The sequence below is a fragment of the Carcharhinus amblyrhynchos genome, chromosome 27 (assembly GCF_965287045.1).
Source record: "Carcharhinus amblyrhynchos chromosome 27, sCarAmb.v2.hapA, whole genome shotgun sequence".
NCBI classification, from domain to species: domain Eukaryota; kingdom Metazoa; phylum Chordata; class Chondrichthyes; order Carcharhiniformes; family Carcharhinidae; genus Carcharhinus; species Carcharhinus amblyrhynchos.
The window spans coordinates 17,275,795-17,300,770 of NC_137350.1; the positions used below are offsets into that span (position 1 = coordinate 17,275,795).

A 24,976-nucleotide genomic window follows, 5' to 3' on the forward strand; every position below is an offset into this window, starting at 1 on the left:
TCCTATAGACCAAACCACTTTCAATTCCTGAACTAAGTACAACAGTTGACTCCGCTGTCCCTTTCTTCATCTTAAAAACAAAATATACTTAGAACATAAAACAAAGAACAGTACAGCCCAGTACAGGCCCTTCGGCCCACAATGTTTTGCTGAGCTTTGTCCGAAACCAAGATCAAGCTATCCCACTCCCTGTCATTCTGGAGTGCTTCATGTGCCTATCCAATAACCACTTGAAAGTTCCTAAAGTGTCCGACTCCACAATCACAGCAGGCAGTCCATTTCACACTCCAACTACTCTCTGAGTAAAGAAACTACCTCGGACATCCCTCCTATATCTCCCATCATAAATCTTATAGTTATGCCCCCTAGTAACAGCTACATCCATTACATATTTTCATAGAATTCCCACAATGCAGAAGGAGGCCTTTCAGCTCATTGAGCCTGCACTGACAAAAATCCAGCCCAGGACCTGTATTTACACAAAGGGGCAACATAGCATGGCCATTTAACCTAACCCGTTCTTTGGGCTGTGGAATGAAACCACAGCACCCGGAGGAAGTCCACACAGACATGGGGAGAACATGCAAACTCCATACAGTCACCCAAGCTGGGGATTGAATCCAGGTCTGTGGCGCTGTGAGGCAGCAGTGCTAACCACTGTGCACTGCATAAGCCTGTGGCCTGGGCTTAACATACCCGAAATCCTGCAGCTCCAATTGGCGCCTCCAACTGCGCATGTGCAGAAAAAAAATGATAGAATGCAGCTTCCCTGGCACATTCCTCCTGGGCCGGATAATGCCTCCCCCGGCACCCACCGACATTGCCCCACCCCCACAACATTACTGACCCCCTTTTTCCCCCAGCTACCTGTCACACAGACCAATGGCGGGCCCCTCCTCTGCTCACTGATTTCAAGCAGAGTGGTAATGGACCCACATTTCCCCCTGCCACTGAACTCAAGCAGAGAGCCATCAGACACTTGGCACTTACCTCCTCGTTAAGTGCCCGGATCATGTCTGTTTCATACCGATTCTAGATGGGCGAACACGGTGGTAAAGGGGGAAGTGCCGGTAAGGTTGGTACAGCCCATTAAGTCAATTTAAATGCATGCAAATGCATTTAAATAGCCATCATGCCCATTTCAGGCGTGGTCCCGATCACGGCCATTTTTGGGCCTTGATAAAGGGGGAACTGGCACGGAGGCAGGCGCAGATCGTGCTAGTCACCTCACGCCTGACTTTACCAAGTTTTTGCACCTGAAAATAGGTTCAACCTGATGGTAAAATTGGCCCCCCCCCATCTCCCAGCTGCAGTGAAATATTTTTATCGAGAGAAAAGTAATTTAACTAAGGAAGAAAATAGGATAATTTTAATCGGAGCTGCAGGTGTCAAATTTAGAACTTCTACATTAAAAATATTGCTGAAGTTCCGTACCTCCAACTTGGGCTAATAGGCAGTGAGTAACATTGGTCACACAAGTGCCAGAAAATGACCATCTCCAGTAAATTTAACTACCACCCTCTGATAGTCAATGGCATTACAATCGTTGAATCCCCCACTTTTATCATCCTGGGCATTAACCAAAAACTGAACTGCGCCAGCCGTATAGATACTGTGGTTTACAAGAGCAAGCTAGACGCTGGAAATTGGATGGTGAGTATCCCACCTTCTGACTCCCTAAAGCCTGTCCACCATTTATAAGGCACCATTCAAGTGTCTGATGACATATTTTCCTCTTGTCTGGATGGGTGCAGCTCCAACAACACAAAGAAACTTGACACTATTCAGGACAAAACAGCCCACTTGATTAGCACCCTATCCACCACCTTTGCCCACCCCTCCATCCCCCTCCCCCACCACCTCCCATCACCCCTCCTCCACTGGTGCACAGTGGCAGCTATATGTACCATCTATAAGATGACTCCCGCAACTCACCAAGGCTACTTTGACAGCACCTTCCAACCTGCAACCTCTACCACCTAGAAGGACAGGAGCAGCAAATGCATTGGAACTCCACTGGCTGTAAGTTCCCCCCCTCCAAGCCACGCAGTATCCTGACTTGGGAATATATCACTGCCCCTTCAGTGTCACTTGTTCAAAATCCTGGACCACCCTCCTTAACAGCACTGTGGGTGCACCTACACTACAAGGATTGCTGTGGTTTTATAAAGTGGCTCATCATCATTTCAAAGGCAATTAGGGATGGGCAATAAATGCTGACCTCGCCACTGGCACTCAGATCCTGTGAGTGAAGCAATGTTGGAATCAATGAATGTCCATCCATTCTGTGATAAGGATGTTGGCTAAGTGGACTCACTTCTTATGTTGTGCTCGACTGCTCATCCTGCCACTCATGAGGAGATCCTGATGCCAGTGATTCACCAACCTATTTCAGTTGTCTAATAATAAACTGGTGTCTTTTCACCTTGGGCAAAACCAATAAGTGGGATCTCCTCGGGATCAAGATCGCTCAAGATGGCATGCCTAGCATTTAGAATTCAGAACCAAGTTAACTTCAGGGGCGTACAGAGTGGCATACAATTGATGACTGATCGAGGCAAGCCAACAGAGCTCCATGATTGGCCAGCCATCACTACATTGAAGTAGTAGAGATATGACTTAACAAAGAAAGATTATGAATCGGAATTGGCAAACAAAGACTCTACTTATATTTGATTTGAATTGTTACTGTCATGTGTATTGGGATACATTGTAAAGTATTATTTCTTTCATGCTATAGAGACAAAGTATACCATTCGTAGAATACACAGGGGAGAGAGAAATGCAAGGGTGCAGAATATAGAGCTGGATTTTGCGGCCTCACTTGAATGAGACCAGAAATTCCTGCCTGCGGTCAGAGATTTCCGTTGTCAGACCCTCACCTACTCCGTTTCCATGGTGGGCAAGGTGGAACTATGTTCCCGTCATAGCTAGGGTGCAGAGAAAGATCAACTTAATATGGGGTAGGTCCATTCAAAAGTCTGACAGCAGCAGGGAAGAAGCTGTTCTTGAGTAGGTTGGTGCGTGAGCTCAGACTTTTGTATCGTTTTCCCAATGGAAGAAGGTGGAAGAAAGTATGTCCGGAGTGCATGGGATCCTTGCTTATGCTGGCTGCTTTTCCGAGGCAGCAGGAAGTGTAGATGGAGGATATGCATTATTTGGATTTCTCCATGGCTTCGTTTGGAGACTTAGTAACACATAGCCCAGACTTTTACTGCCTTATGTGCCCGAGGCACATAAGATCACGCCCAAGACCAATGGAGAATACAATTCTGCGAGCCTCACCTGCCCCAACTCTGAGATGGGAAAGGCGGTAAAATTCCAGCCATAGTTTCTAGATGTGGCATGCAACCGATTGATAAGGAACAAAAAGAAAATAGATGTATGAAATGAACTTTGTAGTAGTAAAGTACCTCTGAGATCTGAACATGTGTACTCCTGTAAAAGCAGGCTCTGTTTTGATATTACTGTTGGGGGAGTGTAATTGAAGACCAAAGTTGCAGAACCAAGAGGATTGGAGTTATTATCAAGAACTTGTCACTGGCTTTAATTAAAAAATAAGCTACGCAATCCTATGTGTAGCCTTGCTGAAAGTCAGAGTGACTCCACTAGAGGTCATACAACATACACTATTGATAACAAGATTGCTTCCTAATTTTCTTTCCAAAAGGATTAAACTTGGAGCTTGTGATCTTGTTGAGATGCCATAGTATTGGCATCAAAGAATAATCGTAATCGTAATTACTCAGAGAAAATAAATTAGCATCATCCCTATGTGCAAAAGGCCATCTGTTGCTTCCTGAACTGAAGAGGAAGTGGAAGTATTTATGAGAATGTATCTTCTTTTGTCATTTCTCTCCAAAACTTCTAAATATTTGTTCCACAATCTCTTACTCAATACATTTTCTGGAATGTGGAACAATTTATTTGAAGCTGCAGCACAGATTTACATGAGGCTTGGTAATTTGACAAGCCACTGAGCAATAAATTAGTGAAAATTCTTTACCTGTTTCACTAATAAAATGGTATGTTTTCTTTCCGCTAAAGACTATATGGGAGATTTGCCATATTACAACAGAGGTGTGGAGAGAGGACTACCTGCTTTTTCATTCATTTTGAAAGGTCTAGAATACAAAAGCACTTCTGAACCTTGATAAGGCTCTGGCCAGATCATATTTAGAATATTGTGAGCAATTTTTGGCCCTTTATCTGAGGAAAGATGGAGAGGGCCCAGAAGACGTTCATGAAAATGATCCATGAAATGAAAAGCTTGACGTGTAAGGAGCGTTTGAGGACTCTGGGTCTGTACTCAATGGGATTTAGAAGGATGGGGCGGTGGGGGGAAAATCCCATTGAAACTTATAGCGTACTGAGAGGCATGGATAGAGTGGACATGGGAAGATGCTTCCATTGATAAGAGATCCAAGGGCACAGCCTCAGAGTAAAGGGACAACCCTGAGGAGGAATTTCTTCAGCCAGAGGGTGGTAAATCTGTGAAATTTATTGCCACAGAAGGCTGAAGAGGGCAGTTCATTGAGCATATTTAAGACAGAGATAAATAGGTTCTTGATTGGTAAGGAGATTAAAGGTTACAGGAAAAAGATGGGAGAATGAGGTTGAAAAACATATCAGCCATGATTGAATGGTGGAACAAATTTGATGGGCTGAATGTTCTAATTCTGTTCCTGTCTCATATGGTCTTCTGGTCTTTTTTTTCAAGGTCTGTTCATCTGTACAATTACAGGGTGCCCTCAGCACTGATTATCACACATCTTTGATGAGATGGCCAGTAGCGTAGATGCAAAACAGTTTAATAGCTTGAAGAAGTTTGCCAAGGTAAGTGTCTAGCAAGATTGTCATTCTACATTGGAATGGCAGCAATACACTTACACCAGGCACTTAGGCCCACAGCGTGCTCATTCTAAGTGTACCCTTTTATCTATCTATGGGCCCTGGAGCTCTCTCCCTAACTACACTGTGGGTCCTACACCACATGGACTGTAGTGGTTCACAAAGGCAGCTCACCACCTCCTTCTCAAGGGCAATCAGGATGGGCAATAAAAATGATGGCCAAGTCAGTGATGCCTATATCTCATGAAAAAAATTTAAAAATCCATCACTAGCCAAGTGATTTGCATGAATAACATACTTTTCACATTTCATGCAAAATAGTTAACCTCCTTAAGGCTACAAAAACTTCATGAAGATTGACTGAATGGTATCCAACACCCTACAATATGGTGGCAGGGTATGGAAAAACTAAACTTTCACAAAAAATGCAGAATAAAGCCAGACTAACGAAAAATTTGAAGAAGCGTTCTAATCTCAAGGAAAGTTTGAGAAGCAGCTGAGCAGAAAAAAAATTGCCAGGGGAAAAAAAAAATTCCAAAAAAATGCTTGGAAGCTGAAGGCAGAACTTTAAAATTTTTAATTGCAGCCGAAGATTCTCTTAGAAGCCCAACTTTAATTGCCAGAGTTCAGAGTCAGGTGATCTAGCAGGGGTGAGCTTAAGTTCCAGGATAAAGTAAGTCCTGAGAAACTTTGAAATAGATCATTTGGTGAGAAATTGCTACTTAAAAACTCAGTCAGAGAAAACAGATTCCAGAGTCAGCTCACTTCAAGATCAATTTGGAAGAATTGCAACTAAAGAATCAGCTTTAAAGGTCAGCAAAGAGTAGGATTCAATGCTTTGGTGAAGCTGAAGCGTAGTGCTGAAATTGAGAAGTCTGTAGCCAGTTGTTCCAAGCAGTGACTGCTCAACCATTTTTCAGTCTCAAAAACAGGAGCAGAAGCACATTTACAGAATGTGAGCTTAAATGATAGAACAGAGGAATTATACTCCAACAAGGAAAAACTGCTCAGTGGAGAGAATCAACTTCAATGTTCCAAAGATACATTTGATGCAGGAAGCAGAAGACACAAAAAGGACTTGAAATGCTTAAGTGGTGAGCATAAAGAAACAAGTTCAACAAAATAAATCTTCAATTAAAACTTGATGAACTTCAAGCACCAGAGGTTTACAGTAAACATCGTGAAAAATGCTGGGAATAAGAGAAGGAATTGTTGATGAATCGGGACAGTTGCTTGAAAGCAGAATTAACTACAATAACTGTTGGACTTCTTGAACTTTGACCCGATCTGAACAGCATGAAAGAGGAGATACTGAGTACTGAAGAGAAAATCCAGACTTGCAAAGTAATAAATGTGAGTTCCACTGAACAGATTGAAGACCTGAATTGAAAGAGACTGAGGGGATAGTCAGTGACGATGGAACAAAGATTCTGAAAAGAACAGAATACCCAGGAAAAGTCGTTGAGATTATACAAACAATCTGCAGATAACTCTGAAAGAAAAACAACAGAGTTGTTGCTCAACTGAATGAAAAGATTCATAAGCTCAAAAAAAACTGGAAAAGAAGAAAGGAATAAAACTAAATTTACGAAATAAGTGGGAATGTAAATTTTATTGTTGAAACTTGAAGTTCCATATGGCACGGCAAGCTGCATGATGAACAGCGAGGAGAAAGCACTATGGGGATGAGCGCACCATTTGTCCAACCTGGAACAAAATGGGATAAATCAACCTCCACTTACCACCACACCTGCCAGATTGATAAAAAGTGGTTCAATAACAAGAAAGAGAAAAAGAGAATGAAAAGACACCCAGATACCAGAACAACGTCCAAAGCAAAATAGTTTACTCGTGATGACAAAGCCTACCATTCTTCCGACAGCAGTGTGAATGAGACATGGAAGATATGTACATACTCCAGACTGTCTGAATCTCTGAACTCAGACTTGAACGGGGCCGGGGTTTGCGGGGGAAATGGGGCGTGCAATAATTATGTAAATTTTGGTACGAATAACAGCAAAATTGATTTTAATGGTAAAAGAATTGCAGCATGCTCCTGTGCAGAGGGACCTGGGTGTCCTTGCGCAAGAATCACAAGGAGTTGGTTTGTAGGTGCAGCAGGTAATTAAAAAGGCAAATGGAATTTTGTCCTTCATTGCTGGAGAGATGGAGTTTAGAAATAGCAAGGTTATGTTGCATCTGTATAAGGGTATTGGTGAGGCCACACCCAGAGTACTGTGTACAGTTTTGATTTCCTTACTTGAGAAAGGATGTACTGGCACTGGAGGGGGTGCAGAGGAGATTCACTGGATTGATTCCGGAGTTGAGAGGGTTGGCTTATGGGGGCAGACTGAGTAGACTGGAGCTATACTCATTGGAATTTAGAAGAATGAGGGGGGATCTTATAGAAACATATAAGATTATGAAGGGAATAGATAAGATAGAAGCAGGCAAGTTGTTTCCACTGACAGGTGAAACTAGTATTATGGGGCTTGGCCTCAAAATAAGGGGAAGCAGATTTAGGACTGGGTTTAGGAGGAACCTAAGGCAGGGATAGATAAATGTTTGAATAGTAAAGGAATTAAGGGTTATGATGAGCGGGCAGTTAAGTGGAGCTGAATCCATGAGGAGATCAGCCATGATCTCATTGAATGGTGGAAGAGGCTCAAGGGGCCAGGTGGCTTACTCCTGCTCCTGGTTCTTGTGTTCTTATGTTCTTAAATACATGGGGTGACCTGGAATAACTTGAAACGCATTGGATAAATACTTGCTGGCCGACGTACTCTGGCACATGTAGGGTTAATGTGGGACTGAATAAAGTAGCACAGTGATGTGAGAGGACATGTGATTCATAACTAGGAATCAGTTTTGTATTGGAGGGAGCTGTGTGCACAAGCCAGCATGGAGACAGCTTTTAGCTTGAATCTTTACTGTATATACGCATTTAGTTTTTGTAGTTAATAAATATCTCGACTTAATCTACTTAAGACTACAAAAACTTCATTAAGACCTACTAAATGGTATTCAACATACTCTAATCCTCAGCACCTCAGAGAGTTTTATAGAGAACCATCATGCCAGGAAAGTCGCAAGTCCATCCAATTCCTAGCCAGCTTACAAGGCAACACCTAGAGGAGCACTAGATCAAGCTATTGGAGACACTCATATCAATAACATAACTGTTTACCACACAGAAAGAGGCCATTTGGCCCATAATTTCTGTGCTGGCTATCTGAATGAGCCATTCACCAAGAGCCATTATCCTGGCTTCTCCCTGTAACATTGCATGTTCTTCATCTCCACTCACTGCTGTGTGAAAAAGTTTTCTTTGCTCGCCACTTCTGTTTCTTTTGCTAATCACTTTAATCTGTGCCCCCTTGTTCTCAATCCTTTCACAAGGGAGTGGGGAGGGCAGCAATCTGTCACTCATGGAGAGCATAGGGTAAAAAAAAAGTACGAAACACCAATTGAGAAATAAATAAGTGTGACTGGATTTTGACCTTGGTGTGTCATGTTCACTTATGCACATTTAGTATACATGTGGTATGGGGAATCAAGTAGAGGACAATAGTTTAATGCACCATTTTCACTGGGAACGTCAATGCAGCAGTGATTGTGTTGCGATGACTTACATTTTTAGTTAAATTTGTTGTCTATTTCATGTCAATAGGTTCATCTTCCCTTAACACAGCTAACACCTGTTTGGCCTCAGGCTGAATGGTTCTGACATCAGACTCTTCATAAACCACCACACACGTCTGCTTCATAGTTCCTGCTAACATCAGGATTATACAACATACATAATATCACTATCATTTTAAGTCCCTTTTGGGATTACACTGAAGATCTCTGGACTTTTCCAGATAGCAGAATATTTGTTTCACCATTTCTCATTTTATGCTCTATCTGTCCCCTGTGCATATATGCGTCATATTGCTTTTAATGCAAATTTTGGATTCTGCATATTACAAATTCCCTAATGACCCAAAACCTATCTTTCTAGGCTAGAAATTCCTCGAAACAATGATAGTGCTGCAAGTTGATATTGAGTAAGTTGTGGCTACTTCCAGTGTATCTGGCATCCACTACAGAAAGTAATTGGGATGGTCCATGTTAGTTCCATTGGAATGAATAGACTGACCATTGGCCCAAGCTGTTCAGCCAGCTGTAACCAGCAAATTAATTATACTTACATTACTGTGAATTTGGATAAAAGCACAGTTGCCAAGTTGCTTTCTTTCGTCTGCACAGAATGTGTGCTAAGTTGATGAAATCTGCACCTGCTTGTTGTGACTAATTTGTTACAGTTACTTCAATAGACTTGCCAGCTTCAAACTTCCAATCTCATGAGGAACTCTGGCAAGGAGCAATGTGCAGTGAATGAACACTTGATCACTTTGGGGACTTTGATGCGTTTCTCCTTGCCAGACTTACCACCAGGATCAAATTCCTTCCCCTCTCCTATGAAATTATTATGAAAATAGGCACCTTCCAATGGGTTTCCTCTCTTACACTCCTGCACCTCATCTTTTGGTAAATGATATTCTTCTTACACTGTTGTACTCTCTCTGCTGCAACTGCTGGAACTCAATGGCCAATTCACTGCTGTACCTCAATAGCCATCTCACTGCTGAACCTCAATGGCCAACTCACTGCTGAACCTCAATGACCATCTCACTACTGAACCTCAATGACCAACTCACTACTGAACCTCAATGACCAACTCACTGCTGTACTCAATGACCAATTCACTGCTGTACCTCAATGACCAACTCACTGTTGTGCCTCAATGATCACCTCACTGCTGTACCTCAATGGTCAACTCACTACTGAACCTCAATGGCCAACTCACTGCTGAACCTCAATGACCGACTCACTGTTGTACCTCAATGACCACCTCACTGCTGTACCTCAATGACTATCTCACTGCTGTACCTCAATGATCAACTCACTACTAAACCTCAATGGCCAACTCACTACTGAACCTCGATGGCCAACTCACTGTTGTACCTCAATGGCCATCTCACTGCTGTACCTCAATGATCAACTCACTACTGTACCTCAATGACCACCTCACTGCTGTACCTCAATGACCATCTCACTGCTGTACCTCAATGGCCATCTCACTACTGAACCTCAATGGCCAACTCACTGCTGTACCTCAATGGCCAACTCACTGCTGTACCTCAATGGCCATCTCACTGTTGTACCTCAATGATCAACTCACTACTGAACCTCGATGGCCAACTCACTGCTGTACCTCAATGGCCATCTCACTGCTGTACCTCAATGGCCATCTCACTGCTGTACCTCAATGGCCATCTCACTGCTGTACCTCAATGGTCAACTCACTTGTACCCCAATGGCCATCTCACTGCTGTACCTCAATGGCCATCTCACTGCTGTACCTCAATGGCCATCTCACTGCTGTACCTCAATGGCCAACTCACTGCTGTACCTCAATGGCCATCTCACTGCTGTACCTCAATGGCCAACTCACTGTTGTACCTCAATGGTCATCTCACTGCTGTACCTCAATGGCCATCTCACTGCTGTACCTCAATGGCCATCTCACTGCTGTACCTCAATGCCCAACTCACTTGTACCCCAATGGCCATCTCACTGTTGTACCTCAGTGGACAACTGACTGCTGTACCTCATTCTTATTTCTGTTCCTGGTAGTATTTCTCTGTCCTGGCCATCGGTTACCAATTTTTTTCTGATTCTCTGATTAACAGACATCATTGATAGATAGCACCATGGTTAGCACTGCTGTGTCACAGTGCCAGAGACCTAGGTTCGATTCCTGGCTTGGGTCAATGTCTGTGCAGTCTGTACATCCTCCCTGTATCTGTGTGGGTTTCCTCTGGGTGCTCCAGTTTCCTCCCACAGTCTGAAAGACGTGCTGGTTAGGTGCTTTGGCCATGCTAAATTCTCCCTCAGCGTACCCAAACAGGCACCGGGATGTAGAGACTGAAGGATTTTCACAGTAATTTCACTGCAGTGTTAATGTAAGCCTACTTGTGACACTAATAAACAAACCTTAATCTTTCACACTATTCGTATGCAAACCCATGTATAATGAATGACCTCTGCTCTGTGACCCTGAAGATCTGCAGTGAACATATTTCAAGGCCATCTTGTATTTAAGTTAGTTGGCTTCACTAAACCATTGTGGAAAAGTGACAACTCTGTGCCCTGTAGGCCTGAAGTCTGGCTACAAGCAAACCCTCCTATGTTCCTGTGGCAGCCTGTGCTTCTTATTGGCTGGCATTCGAAACAAGAATCGCATGCTTCAAGCCGTGATTCTTCCCAGTGCAGGCTGACACTGAATCTTGAAGCAATAAAAAGGGAGATGGTTCTTGGCGCTGACATTTCCAATGATAAAATAAAATGTCGCAATCAGCCACAGGAATATACACTTGTATCAGCCCTCACCGTCACTGCAGCTCTCCACAATGAAAATCGGCAGCCTGTTCCACAAAGTGAGCAGCTGCTGCCATCAGCTGTTCTGTCTGCACAAGCCTCAGGGTGCACAGACACAGGAACCACTGGACACATTTGTCTGGTAAACTTTATTGTGCAAGTTTGAAGACTTCTTTCCATGGACTATGCCTTAAGCTGCTTTTGGATATCTATAATACCTCACAGCTATGGGACATATTTTAATAACATTGATAAATTTTATTATTGGATGTAGTAGCATAATTTAACTCTGATTCTTACAATACATTTATATTTAAATGCCTGTGACTTTCACACTTACTTCCAAGATAACACCAATCACATACCACCTTATTTCCATAGAACAGTATTTTCTTCAACTCACTCTAAGCAACACCACAGGACATTGGCTAGTAAAGTATTTTAAGCAATTTCTGTAAGTGTAACAATTCCTGTAAATGTAACACTTTCTAATCATTACTTTTTCCATTGTACTTTTCCGCAAATCTTTGTCATGATTTTTGCAACTGAACTTTGGCTCATTCCTTAGGGTGGCACGTTGGCACAGTGGTTAACACTGCTGCCTCACAGCACCAGGGACCCAGGTTCGATTCCCAATTTGGGTCACTGTCTGTGTGGAGTCTGCATGTTCTCCCCGTGTCTGCGTGGGTTACCTCCGTTTGCTCCCGTTTCCTCCCACAGTCCAAAGATGTGCGGGTTAGATAGATTGGCCATACTAAATTGTCCTTTAGTGTCAGGGGGACTAGCAGGGTAAATGCATGGGGTTACGGGGATAGGGCCTGGGTGGGATTGTGGTCAATGCAGATCTGATGGGCCAAATGGCTTTCTTCTGCACTGTAGGAATCTATGATTCATCCTACCAAACAGATGTGTTAAGATGTATGCTTTATCTAAATTTTCTTGCAATTGATTGGGCGATATAAATTTATGCCGAGCTAAGTTCATTTCTTTTCTAGCTATTGAGAGACATGCATATATTCTGACTATGTTTCACTGATAGTATTTCATTGGAAAAGTAGAAAGCTCCTGTTATCAAGGCATTCAAATACATAGTACACAAATTGATGACCTGGCCAACTTTCCAAAGTGATTTAATAAGATTTGAAGCAAAGTGAGAGTAAAAGGAAAATAGAGAGACTTACATTCATACAGTGCGATAAATGATGACAGGACTCCTCAAAGTGTTTTACAATGAAGTAGAGACATATTGTAATCTCGGAAACAGCCAATGTGCAAAAAGCAAACTCCCACAAACAGCAATGTGATAATGTTCAGAACATCTCTGTTTTTGTGAAGCTGGTTGAGGGATAAATATTGGCCATAACACTCCTCTGCTGTTCATTCAAGTAGCGCCATGGAATATTTTATATTCATCCCAGCAGGCAGATGGGGCTTTGGTTTTATAATATTATCCTAAAGATGGCGGCATGGTGGCACTGCTGCTTGACAGCACTAGGGAGCCGGTTCAATTCCAACTTTGGGTAACTGTCTGTGCAGAGTCTGTATGTTCTCCACCCTCCCCAACCCTCCCCCCACCCCATCCTGCATCTGCGTGGCTTTCCTCTGGATGCTCTGGTTTCCTCCCACACTACAAAAATTTGCAGGTTAGATGGATTAGCCAAATAGCCATGCTAAATTGCTCCTTAGTATAAGGGGGCTTAGCAGGGTAAATATGTGAGTTTACGGGGATAGAGCCTGGGTGGGATTGTTGTTGGTTTTGGTTCGATTGGCTGAATGGCCTCATTCTGCACTGTAGGGATTCTATGATTTCCAACTGAGCAGCACTCCCTCAGTGCTGCATTGAAGTGTCGGCCTTAATTTTTTGTGCTCAAGTCCTGGAGTGGGATTTGAACCTGAAGCTTCGGATCACCTCAAGCTTCTATATTTCACAAGAATGAAACCTTGTACTCCATTGATTAGAGCTTTTGTTTCATAGTCTAAAGTTGTTTTAAAATATCAACTAAATATTTTCACAAAGATAGTTATAAGCCTTTCGAAGTCCCATCTATGTAGTTGGAACTTGTGTGGTTTGGTGAATTTTCTAACATATAAGCCAATGGTAAAAGGGAACCTTTTTATCCTGTGAAAGTTTATGACTTTCTTCTACTTCAGAAGACTTGAAAGCAATATAGAAATAGAATTTTTCAAGATGTATTTCAGTTGCATTTAATGTTTAAAATATTATAAATGATTTATGTACTAACCTCAAAGACATTTCTTTTTCTTTTGTTGACATGTAGAAAACAAAAGAAACTATATCTTTTCTCTATGAAGAAAGCCAGGGAATTTCAATTTGTTTCAACAAGAGATTTAAATCTGCTTGGAAAATATATTTGAAATAATGGATTATCTTAATCATGGTTAAGATCCTGATTGCTTCATTTTGGCTTCAAATTTGGTGATTATTTTTTCCCTCCTTAAAAAAAAATGTACAGACAGTGTGCAACAGTTGATTGTCAGCATCTTTTTGCATAATAGATTTAAAGAATTCAAAATGTTGTGAGGTAATTGAATTGTTATAGAATCATAGAATCCCTACAATGCAGAAGGAGGTCATTCGGCCCATCGAGTCTGCACCAAAAACAATCCCACCCAGTCCTATCCCTGTAATTCCAAATATTTACCCCAGTAATTCCTCTAACCTATGCATCCTGGGACATTAAGAGGCAATTTGGCATGGCCAATTAACCTAACCCACACATCTTTGGACTGTGGGAGGAAACCAGAGCACCTGGAGGAAACCCATGCAAACATGGAAAATGTGCAAACTTCACACAGACATTAACGAAGCTAGGAGTCGAACCCAGGTCCCCTGAAGCTGAAAGGCAGCAGTGCTAACCTCTGTGCCACTGTGCCACCCAGCTTGGTATAAAAACCTTGATAAATGTAAACCATGAATTTTGGGATGTTTTCTGAGGTGAATAAAGGACTATACAAGAAATCCTCACGATTGACAACAAAACAGGCAATTGAGAACATTCCAGAATTTTTTTTTAATTCGTTCGTGGGACATAGGACAACACAGGCTGGCCAGCATTTGGTGCCATCCCTATTTGCCCTGGGAGGGCAGTTGAGAATTAACTGCACTGCTGTAGGCCAGACCAGATAAGGACGGCAGATTTCTTCCCTAAAGGACATTAGTGGAACAGATAGGTTTTTCCTACAATCAGCTTTGGTTTCATGGTCATCAATAGATTCTTAATTCCATATTTTTTTAAAAAATTCAAATTCCACCATCTGCCATTCAAACCCAGATTCTCAGAACATGAGTTGAATCTCTGGATTAATAGTCTAGCGATAATACCACTAGGCCATCACCTCTCCATGATGTTTGGAAACCCCATGCCTCTCTTTCCAAATATGGAAAGTTACTGACAGCACATAAAGGGTGTCTTGGTGAACAGGGAGTCCCCACATTCCTGGATCGGGAATGCAATTGATGTGGGAAGACCAGAATTTGGACGGAGGAACCTGGTTCCACCAAAGTGGCCCTTTCTCTAAATTGCCAAATTCCACCAGAAATTTTGCTTCTCATGATCCCATTATCAGAAGTGTTTGGACTGGTGTGATGATATCATCCATCAAAACATCTGTTATGTCTTGCCTCTATTGCTTCTAACTCTTAAATACAATGACTGCTGAGGAAGATGGTCCTGTAATGGTAAAGATTGTAGAAATCATAGAATTCTCTCAGTGCATAAGGAGACCAGTTGGCCCATCAAGTCTGCACCAACCACAATCCCACCCAGACCCTATCCCCATGTATTTATCCTACTAGTCCCCCTGTCACTGAGGGGGAATTTAGCATGGCCAATCAACCTAACCTGCACATTTTTGGAGGGTGGGAGAAAACCAGAGCACTCAGAGGAAACCCACGTAGACATGGGAAGAATGTGCAAACTCCACACAGACAGTGACCTGAGGCTGGAATTGAACCCAGGTCCCAGGCACTGTGAAGCAGCAGTGCCACTGTGCTGCCCCCAGCTCTCATCAATGTTTTGAACAAGCAAGGCAGAGGTGCTGCACATCCCCAGAATTTTATGGCTTAATTACGTTCTATTACATAACCTTTTAAAACTGCATTAGGAATTAACTTTTAAACATGTAGGGGATACTTTTTTGTGGAAATTTATGTTGAGTAAAAATTACATAAATTGGCAAACACAACGATTGGGCAACAAGTACATAAAACAAACTCAAAGGAGCAAGTACTTCACAACTGGAAATGCTGAGGATCGATGCTAATGACTGGCAAAGGACACTGATCCAGATCACAGTCCGGAGGAGCTGCCTGGTTGTTTGAAAGGAAGCAAGGACAAGTGCAAATTAGGTTGTGCTCATCCCTTCCATCTCCCAAAGTCAGATGGACCTGAGTGTAACTTCTGAAAACTGCCAAACCCAAGCAAGCTGCTCAATATTACCAGACCCTGCAAATGCTGCTGTAGCCTGGAAATCCCTTTCACAGTCCTTTTGAACCATTGGCCTTCCTGCAACTTACTGTTGGTTGTTAGGGTAGCCTTCTGAAGGCTTCAAGACCCCAGGATACACCAAGGGGGCAGAGTGGCAGTGTTCTCATGGGACCCACTCCTTTGTTATTACCCTCAAACATTAAGATCCTTGTTTCTTAAGAAAATAGAGAGTGAACCATTCAGCCCCTTCAATTAGATCATGGCTAATATGTACCTCAACTCCACTTGCCCACCTCATCTCCATATTCCTTGATATTATTCTGGAAAATATATCAATCTCAGTCTTGTAACCATAAAATGCCCCAATATCGATCATCTGTTTTCAAGATAATTCTAGATTTCTAACCTTTGTGTGTAAAAGAGTTTCCCAATTTCCCTTCTAAAGTTTTAATTTCTATCTCCTTATTTTTGATTACCCTCTGGGGAAATAATTTATCTTTTTCTATATGACTATACCTTTTACTATTTTAAACACAGATCATCCCTCAATCTTCTTCATGCAAGGAATAAGAGCAAAGCTTAATTTCTTGCTGTAAGCTCTAGTATCATTCTAGTGAATGTGTACAAGGCAGCCCTACCAAGGCCAATATGTCTGTCCTAAGATGTGATGCCCAAAACTGAATGAAGTACTCCAGTACAGCATAAATCCCTCCTTTTGTAATCTGGCCCTTTTGAGATAAAGATCAATATCCCTTTACCCATTTCAATTGCTTTTTGTACCTACCTACTAATTTTCAATAGTTTGTCTACCTGAACTTCGAGATGTCTCCACACTTGTATAGTAATTGTTTCACATCGTTTTAGAAAATATTCCAATTTGTTTTTCTTGTGTCTATATTGGACTCCCACTTAATCCACACTAAACTCCATGTGCCATACTTTTCCCCAAATGCTCAATCTTTCTATCCTCTTTCTACTCACATCTGCACGATATAATCTCCCTCCCAATGTGGTGCCATCCAAAAATATGGATATATGACTCCCTACTCCTGCATCTAATTATTAATAAACATAGTGAAAAGGATGGCATGGTGGCATGGTACCTCACAGCAGCCAGGTTCGATTCCCAGCTTGGGTCACTTCCTATGCGGAGTCTGCACATTCTCCCTGTGTCTGCGTGGATTTCTTGCCATCATTCAGAAGATATGCTGGTTAGGTGCATTGGCCATGCTAAATTCTCCCTCAGTGTACCTGAGCAGTCAATTCAGGGATTTTCACAGTAACTTCATTGCAGTATTAATGTAAGCCTGCCTGTGACACTAATAAATAAAGTTAAGTTGTTGCTCCAGAACAGATCAAGTGGAACACCGCTTGTCATGCCATGCTCATTAGCGCATATACCCTTTATATCCCCATACTCCATCTCCTGGTTTGCACCCAATTCCAAGTATTACTAATTTACTAAGAAAAATTGCCTTGGCCTAAATGGCCTGCATTATTTACAGTTGAGCTGTATCCTGGTTTATTTGGAGCATTCATAAATCTATTGAATTTCATTCAATACTGTAGCACCTACAACATGTGCAGCTTGCTAATGGGAACATTCCAGTAATGTAGTTATTGATAGTCAGTTTAAAGAGGTTACAATTGCAGCCCATGTTTCTTCTGGTGCATTTGGAACAGCAGAGCAAAGAATGCCATAGTATAAATACATTCTCCTGCCTACATGTGGCTGTTGATTTAAACTGGTATTACAGACAAAGGATTTGACAATCCACTGGGAGAATTACTCGTATTGTGCACATCAACATCCTCTAGCAACTTACTTCGCCAGAATTTGTGGAATCAAAGTAGCGCACTTAACTGGCATGGGACAGATGGGTGCAAATGCCACTCTTGGACACTATTGGTGCATCCACCAAGCTGCAATGGAAAAATCCAGCACTTGGAAGGGGTGTTGCTTAATCCATTCCCCAGACCCCACGCAGACTTCACCTGGATGCTCTGTTGTAGAGAAATATGATTAAAATCACAATATTCTTTCTGCAGTTGGATGATTGCACTGTTCTTGTATAACGTGTTAAGACTAAGTGAGAAGGAACAAACTGGCTCAGCTTTATTCAGCCACCTAGTTGATCACAAAAATGTTTTCTTCATGGATACTTTTTCCAAATCCATGTATTTTTACATTTTTAATATGGGGCTAATCAAACCAATTTGCTTTGAGTTAAGAAAGAACAAGTTTATTAGCTGCTAAACCTGAGAAAAAAAACTAAAGATGTGATGACACCCACACATAGATATCAAAAGTAAGTTAAGTTTGAATTCAAATAAAAGTTAAAAGAGTATGTGATTAAGTTCATGGCTTATTTTTGACGTGTACACTGCTGAACGTTACAGCTGGCTGAAATGAATTGGCTTCCTTTAAAATCCTGAAGTTAAATTTTAATGATGCTTTCTTTGCTTTTAATTCTGTAACCCATTTCCCAGAAATCAATGACTTTCTCTTGAGGTTCTTTCTGACGGAAATACACAATCTCTGTGTATGATTTTTAGACTGTTGTGAGATAATGCTTTTCTCAGCTTTGAGAGAGAAAGTCCTTACAGCTTCCTTCAGCAGTTTTTCAATATGACTTTGAAGACTTCTCTCTGTTTCTGGCTTGGCAAAACCAGTTCTTCAGAAAATCTCCTGTCTGTATATTCCAAGAAATTTGGTTAACATATCTGGCAGTCATTGTTGTAGAACAAATAATCCCATTTTTTATCTTTTTTCTCAAAGCTTTGACAAACTTCCAGATAGTAGAGATAGGCTATTTTTTCCTCCACAGGTGGTTTGTGTGTCTGTTGGATATATCTGGTTCTCTATTGTCTTGCCTTGGCAGAGTTACAGTTCATTAAAATAAAGTACTTTGCATTTTTTAAAGATTTTCTGTCAAGAGTCCTTCCCTATATCATGTCAGGGCAGGTCTGCGGTGCAATCCATATAGGAACTTCCCAGAAAATGGGCAACTTATAAGACCAGGCACCATGTGACTGGTGGCATCCATCTTTGGTAGTTATTTTTTCTCATTATTTAAAAAATAAATGAAGCAGATTCTCTTTAAACAGTTCAGTAGGTTTATGGCTAGCTGGTGAAGTTAGAGATAGATCTCACTCCGTAAAATTTCCCATTGCGTTGACACATGTTTACGTGGGAAATGCTGAGTAATAAAAAAGAAACAATAAAAAGTAAGCTTTTTTTGCCACAGTAGGAGAAGTATGTTGCCAATTTTTTCAAGACTAGCTTAGGGGACTGGCTAAATTCTTTGCTACAAAGCTGCAAACATGTTTTTTTTCAGAATTGTGAACTGAAGGTGTCAATTATTTATGGAGGAGATGTATGTGTGGTCAGATGCAGTTATGTGAGAGAACCTAATCTACATTTTAAAGGTTTTAGGTGTGGTAAAAGCAAATGAAGTTAAATAGTTTCAAATGAAACAGGCCAGTAATGATAAAAGAAACGTTTAGCAAGTGCCACAGAATGCCTGATAGAAAAACTGGTGAACAGACATTCCAAATAATCAAAGGAAAAGCGGATTGTTATTTTTCCTGAGACATATTAAAGATATGAATCAGCGTTGAGCATTCAGACAGATGTGCATGTGATAAGTGCACTTTAGAAATAGTTTAGCTGCTAAGTATGGTATTTTTAAAAAAAACAGCTGTATATGATGGAAGGCGGATGAACAAGATGAGACATATATGCATAAGAACATAAGAAATAGGAGCAGGAGTAGGCCATCTAGCCCTTCGAGCCTGCCCTGCCATTCAATAAGATCATGGCTGATTTGTCGTGGATCAGTTCCACTTTCCCGCTTTCTCCCCATAACCCTTAATTCCCTTGTCTGTCAAAAACCTATCTACCCGTGACTTAAATATATTTAGCGAGGTAGCCTCCACCATTTCAATGGGCAGAGAATTCCAGAGATTCAGCACCCTTTGAGTGAAGAAGTTCTTCCTCAACTCTGATCTAAACTGCCCTCTCTCCCACCTTATCTTGAGGCTGTGCCTTCTAGTCCTGCTATCCTTTCTAAGCGGGAAGAATCTCTCTACCTCTACCCTATCCATCCCTTTCATTATCTTATACGTCTCTATAAGATCCCCCCTCATCCTTCTAAACTCCAACGAGTACAGACCCAGTCTATTTAGTCTCTCTTCATAGTCCAACCCCCTCATCTCCGGTATTAGCCTAGTGAACCTCCTCTGCACTCCCTCCAAGGTCAATATATCCTCGCGCAAGTGCGGCGACCAAAACTGCACACAGTACTCCAGCTGCGGCCTCACCAGTACCCTGTACAGTTGCAGCAAGACCTCGCTACTTTTATATTCTATCCCCCTCGCTATAAAGGCCAGCATCCCATTCGCCTTCTTGATCACCTGTTGCACCTGCAGACTGGGCTTTTGCGACTCATGCACAAGGACCCCCAGGTCCCTCTGCAACGTAGCATGCTGCAGCTTTTCGCCCTTTAAATAGTAATCCCTCCTACTACTAGTTCTGCCAAAGTGGACTTTAGCATATAGGATGCAAAAGCAGATCTTTTTTTAAATGTTAACACATCTCAGATTTCAGCAGAATTTATTCCGTGTTTCAAAGTTGAACAGTTTTCTGATGTGTGACATCACGCAATGCTCAATTTCAAAGACAAACAATAGCAGTCTCAAACAAGGTACAATATACCAGGCAATCGTAAGAAGAACATGTTCTTCCTCCTCACATTTGGGTAGGACTCTATATTCTGTAGTTATAAGGTCACACCGTCCCTCACTGAATTAGACTTTTTGAAGGCGGAATTTTCCCACCCACCCGCTATGGGAATTGTAGTGGGCGGGACAGGATAATACAAAGGTCCATTGACTGAGGGTGGGATTTTCCAGTCTTGGGGTGAGCGTGGCCAGAAAATCCCAATGACAGCTTATGCTTTGTGAAAACCCCTTGCCTGATAGTTGTACAATCATTAACCATAGGAGGCTATTCAGCTAATCATGCCTTGTGCACTGTTTGAGCAAGCTATCCAATTCATAGAATCCCTACAATGCAGAAGGAGGCCATTTGGTGCACACCAACCACAATCCCACCCAGGCCCTATTCCTGTAATCCCACACATTTGCCCTGTTAATCCCTTGACATTAGGGTCAACCTAGCATGGCCAATCAGCCTGACCCACACATTTTTGGAGTGTGGGAGGAAACTCACATAGACACAGGGACAATGTGCAGATTCTTCACAGACAGTGACCAAGGCCGAAATTGAACATGGGTCCTGGGTGCTGTGAGACAGCAGTGCTAACCATTGTGCTACTGTGCTGCCCACTGCCCTACTCTTTCCTCATAGCTGCATCATTTCTTCTTTTCCAAGTGCATATTTTTTAAGTATAAAGTTACTACTGAATCTGCTTCCAGGACCCTTCCACTTTCTAACGTGACAACAGTTCTGGATATTGGCTCACAGCCTCAGGTGGTGCACAGAGTCTTGGGCAGCACATTATGCTCGCTTGACTTTGTTTTCTTATGTTGCATCCGTGGGTAACTGAGTACTTTACACATGAACAGGTGATGGGAGCCGAAGTGAAAGGAGGGCGGGATGATGGCAGATTAAATCTGTCCAAACCTAACTTTTGTTTTGCTAAGGATGGGAAGAGAGGAGTAGATTTGGAAATGCAGGGCTATTTGAACCTCAGTGAAGGGGCCAGGCACACAGCTCCCATTGCTCTACATTATAGATATTGATAATATAAAATTCATTGGAGGGAAATACAGTTTGAACAAAGCCTTTTAAAGCTGCCAGCATTTACAAGTTTTGAGCCCATGAATTATAGATACTTAGATTCTCGACCAGTGAAGGGTTTGTTTATTCTTTTGAGAGCGTTAATAGTATCAGCTAAAACAAGCTTGACTTCAGTATCTATGGATTAATTCGGATCCTAACACACTGAATTTATTTTGACCCCATAAGGGAGATTAATGTTGTGCTGGTGAAGACAGATGAGGGATTAACATGTTTGGCCTTGAAACAAAGTTTAAGAGGAGTCTGCGTGTTTAATCAATGGTCCACTTGCAACCTATCCCTGCACACACTTCCTGAACTGACCAACGGGGTTTTAACAACAGCTTGGCGTCAGGCAGAGAGTTATTGCAGTTCTTTTAAAAAATGAAGACTTGCAGCAAAACCTATCAATTTCCCAGGTCTGCAGAGGAGCCGGGTCAGAATCTACAACAAGAGCAAACGGTCTGTGGATGGGGAAAGAAAGTGGCTTGGCTCAGGACTCTAATATTAAGGAATGTCCAATGAATTCAGTCGTGTGCTGGGCTATGATGTCCAGTTATATAATATATACACACACACACATAAAATATAAATCGAAGAGGGTCCTGGCGTCCCGGGTGCAGGTCCCCTGGAGGTGGAGATACACTGGGATGGCAGCCAAATGAGATCTGGACTCGCCAAAATTGCGCCTTTTGCATTCAGAAACAGGCACCACAAAGCGTCCGCCGCAGATCTAGCGCAAAAGCAAGAGCGGGGGAAACGCAACTTGAGAGGGAGAGAGAGAGAGATTGCTGCTTTAAACCTGCTGCCTGCTCACGTTGGGACCTGGCTCTGCCTCTGTGTGTGTGTGTGAAAATCCATCAGAATGTGTGCTGGACAGGGATCTGAATAATGATCCAGTGGGATGGGTGAGAGAGAGACACACACACACACACACAGCAACTCTCCAGGGCTCACTGAGTGGTGATAAACTTGTCCCGGAGTGCGGACAGGCTCCACAAGCAGCGAACAGGTTAACATGACCGGAGCGTTGCTTTTTCCTCTCTCTCTGTTGAAGAATTAGAATTGCCTGGCTATGAATTAATCATTACCCACTTGCAGCCTATTGGCGAGGGCGCTCCCTGCCCTTTTTCACAATTGGTCGCGGCCACCCCCTCCCTCCCTCCTTTACACATTCGCCTGGCACCTGGCTCCTTCATTACACCGAGATCTTCAAAGTGAGGGAGGTTTGCTTGTGGCAGCCGCACCGCGGAAGAGGGGGGGGGGAGAAAGAGTGTGTGTTGCTGTAGGCATGGAAACAAGTGAAGCCAGCCCGCAGCCCTCTCCATCAGCAGCCGAGGAGTGAGAGGCAAATGCAACACAGAGGGACACACACACAGCACCGAATGCAACAGAGACACACACACACACACAGCAGCCCGGCAGCTTCCCGGCTCTGAGCCCCGCTCCAACTTCCCCCTCCAAGGATGAAGCCGGCGCGGCGTCTGAGCGGGAGTAGCGAGTGTGGGGAGGCAGACTGGTAACTACTGAGAGCCAGCGGAGTGTCCGGGCCAGCGGGCTGGAGGGAATGCAACCCCCTACCAGGGAGCGGCGGGCAGTTTCGCTGCCTTTCAACTCAGCAGCATGAGTTCCGTGTGAGTACATGTACATTTGTGTGTGTCTGAGTGAGGGGGCAACTGTACACCCGGCAAAACACTAGCCAAGTACATGTCCATTTGTCTGTGTGTGTGTGTGAGTGAGGGGGTAAGTGTACACCCGGCAAAACACTAGCAGAGTACATGTACATTTGTGTGAGTGAGGGGATTAGTGTGTACCCGGCAGAACACTAGCAAAGTACATGTACATTTGTGTGAGTAAGGGGATTAGTATATAACCTGAGAGAACACTAGCAGAGTACACGTACGTTTGTGTGTGAGGGGGTGAGTGTACGCCTGGCAGAACATTAGCTGAGTACATGTACATTTGTATGTGTGTGAGAGTTGGTGTATATCTAGTAGAACGCTAGCCAAGTACATGTACGTTGTGTGTGTGTGTGTGTCGACATATGAACGAGGGGGTTAGTGTATAGCTGACAGAGCATGAGCAGAATATATGTACAGTTGTGTGACGATTAATGTATACTGGGCAGGGCACTAACGAGAGTGCATGTACGTTTGTGTGTGGTGGGGATTAATGTATACCTGGCAGAATACTAGCAGAGTTCATGTACATTTGTGTGTGTGTGGTGGGGGAGGGAGGTGGTTGATTAGTATATACCTGGCAGAGGACATATACATTTGTGTATATGTGAGTCAGGGGATAAGTGTATGCCTGACAGAACACTGAGTATGTGTACATTTGTGTGTATGTGTGAGGGTTAGTGTATACCAAGCAGAACATTAGCTGAGTATATGTATATTTGTGTGTGTGTGTGTGACTGAGGGGGTTGGTGTATTCCTGGCAGAGTACTCGTCCTGACCCAGGGCAGAAAGAAACATTGATTAAAAGTTGATGAAATACAAAAGGGATTTAATTCTCTTGCAGATGGAGCTCTCACGGTTCTAACTTGAAGCCCGTCAACTAGTGTGTGGAAAAGTTGTAGTGAAATTGCTGGCAAGTGGCCACCTGATTTCCCTTCCTCTCCTTGAGCTGCCTGAACTTGGATTTCGATGTTGTAGTCACTCCTTGCAGCCCAGCTGACTGAATGTGGGGGAGTAGATTTCAGTGTTGTCTCGAGGAAGTTGCGGCTGTTGGAGTGAGCCACTGGGGAGTCATGGCCTTGGAGGGTGCCCAGGAAGGCAGAGGCTCCCATGCCCACCCACAGGAGGTGGCAGCCCGAGGGAGGGGGCGACCTCAGAGCGTTAAAGGGATAACACTGACCTTTGTGAAGCAGGCAAAAGTCCACGGGATCAAATACATCTGCTCACAGCACTACTCCCTGCACCACCGGGTGGTTTGGTTCTTGGCTTTTTGCACCTCGTTGGGGTTTCTCATCTCCTGGTCCTCCAACCGCTTTCTCTATCTGCTCTCCTTCCCCTCCCACACCAGGTTCCACATGGAGTGGACCAAGGAGCTGAACTTCCCCGCTCTCACCATCTGCAACAATAACCCCATCCGCTTTTACCAACTGACCAAAAGTGACCTGTACTATGCGGGCCAGTGGCTGGGGTTGCTCACAGAGAACCGCACTGCCCGGCCTCTGGTCATTGAGCTCATCAAAGAGGACCGGCAACAGTGGTTCCAAAAACTCTCGGATTTCCGCCTCTTTCTGCCACCCCGCAGCTTTGACGGCATTAGCCTGGATTTCATGGACCGCTTGGGTCACCAGCTGGATGACATGCTTCTCTCCTGCAAGTACCGAGGGGACATGTGCGGACCACAGAACTTTACCTCAGTGAGTCTTTGCCAATTCTTCTTTCTTTAAACAAAAATATTTGAAATTTTGCAGTACTCTTGACTTTATCCCAAA

General features: G+C 43.0%; 1 protein-coding gene across 3 annotated transcripts in view; it reads left to right on the top strand.

Annotated features, from left to right (window-relative positions):
• LOC145359042 (acid-sensing ion channel 2-like) overlaps positions 1-24,976 on the top strand; it is a 1,204,124-nt gene that overhangs the window by 751,757 nt on the left and 427,391 nt on the right. For 2 of the 3 annotated variants that reach the window (XM_080213396.1, XM_080213398.1), the window contains exons 1-2: positions 22,728-23,162; positions 24,052-24,901. The exons of the other annotated variant lie outside the window; for it this stretch is intronic. In XM_080213396.1, coding sequence (XP_080069522.1) covers positions 24,212-24,901 — 690 coding nt within the window. In that variant the 5' untranslated portion in view covers positions 22,728-23,162; positions 24,052-24,211. Of the gene's footprint in view, positions 1-22,727; positions 23,163-24,051; positions 24,902-24,976 lie in introns of those variants that run through there. 3 annotated transcript variants of the gene reach the window in all.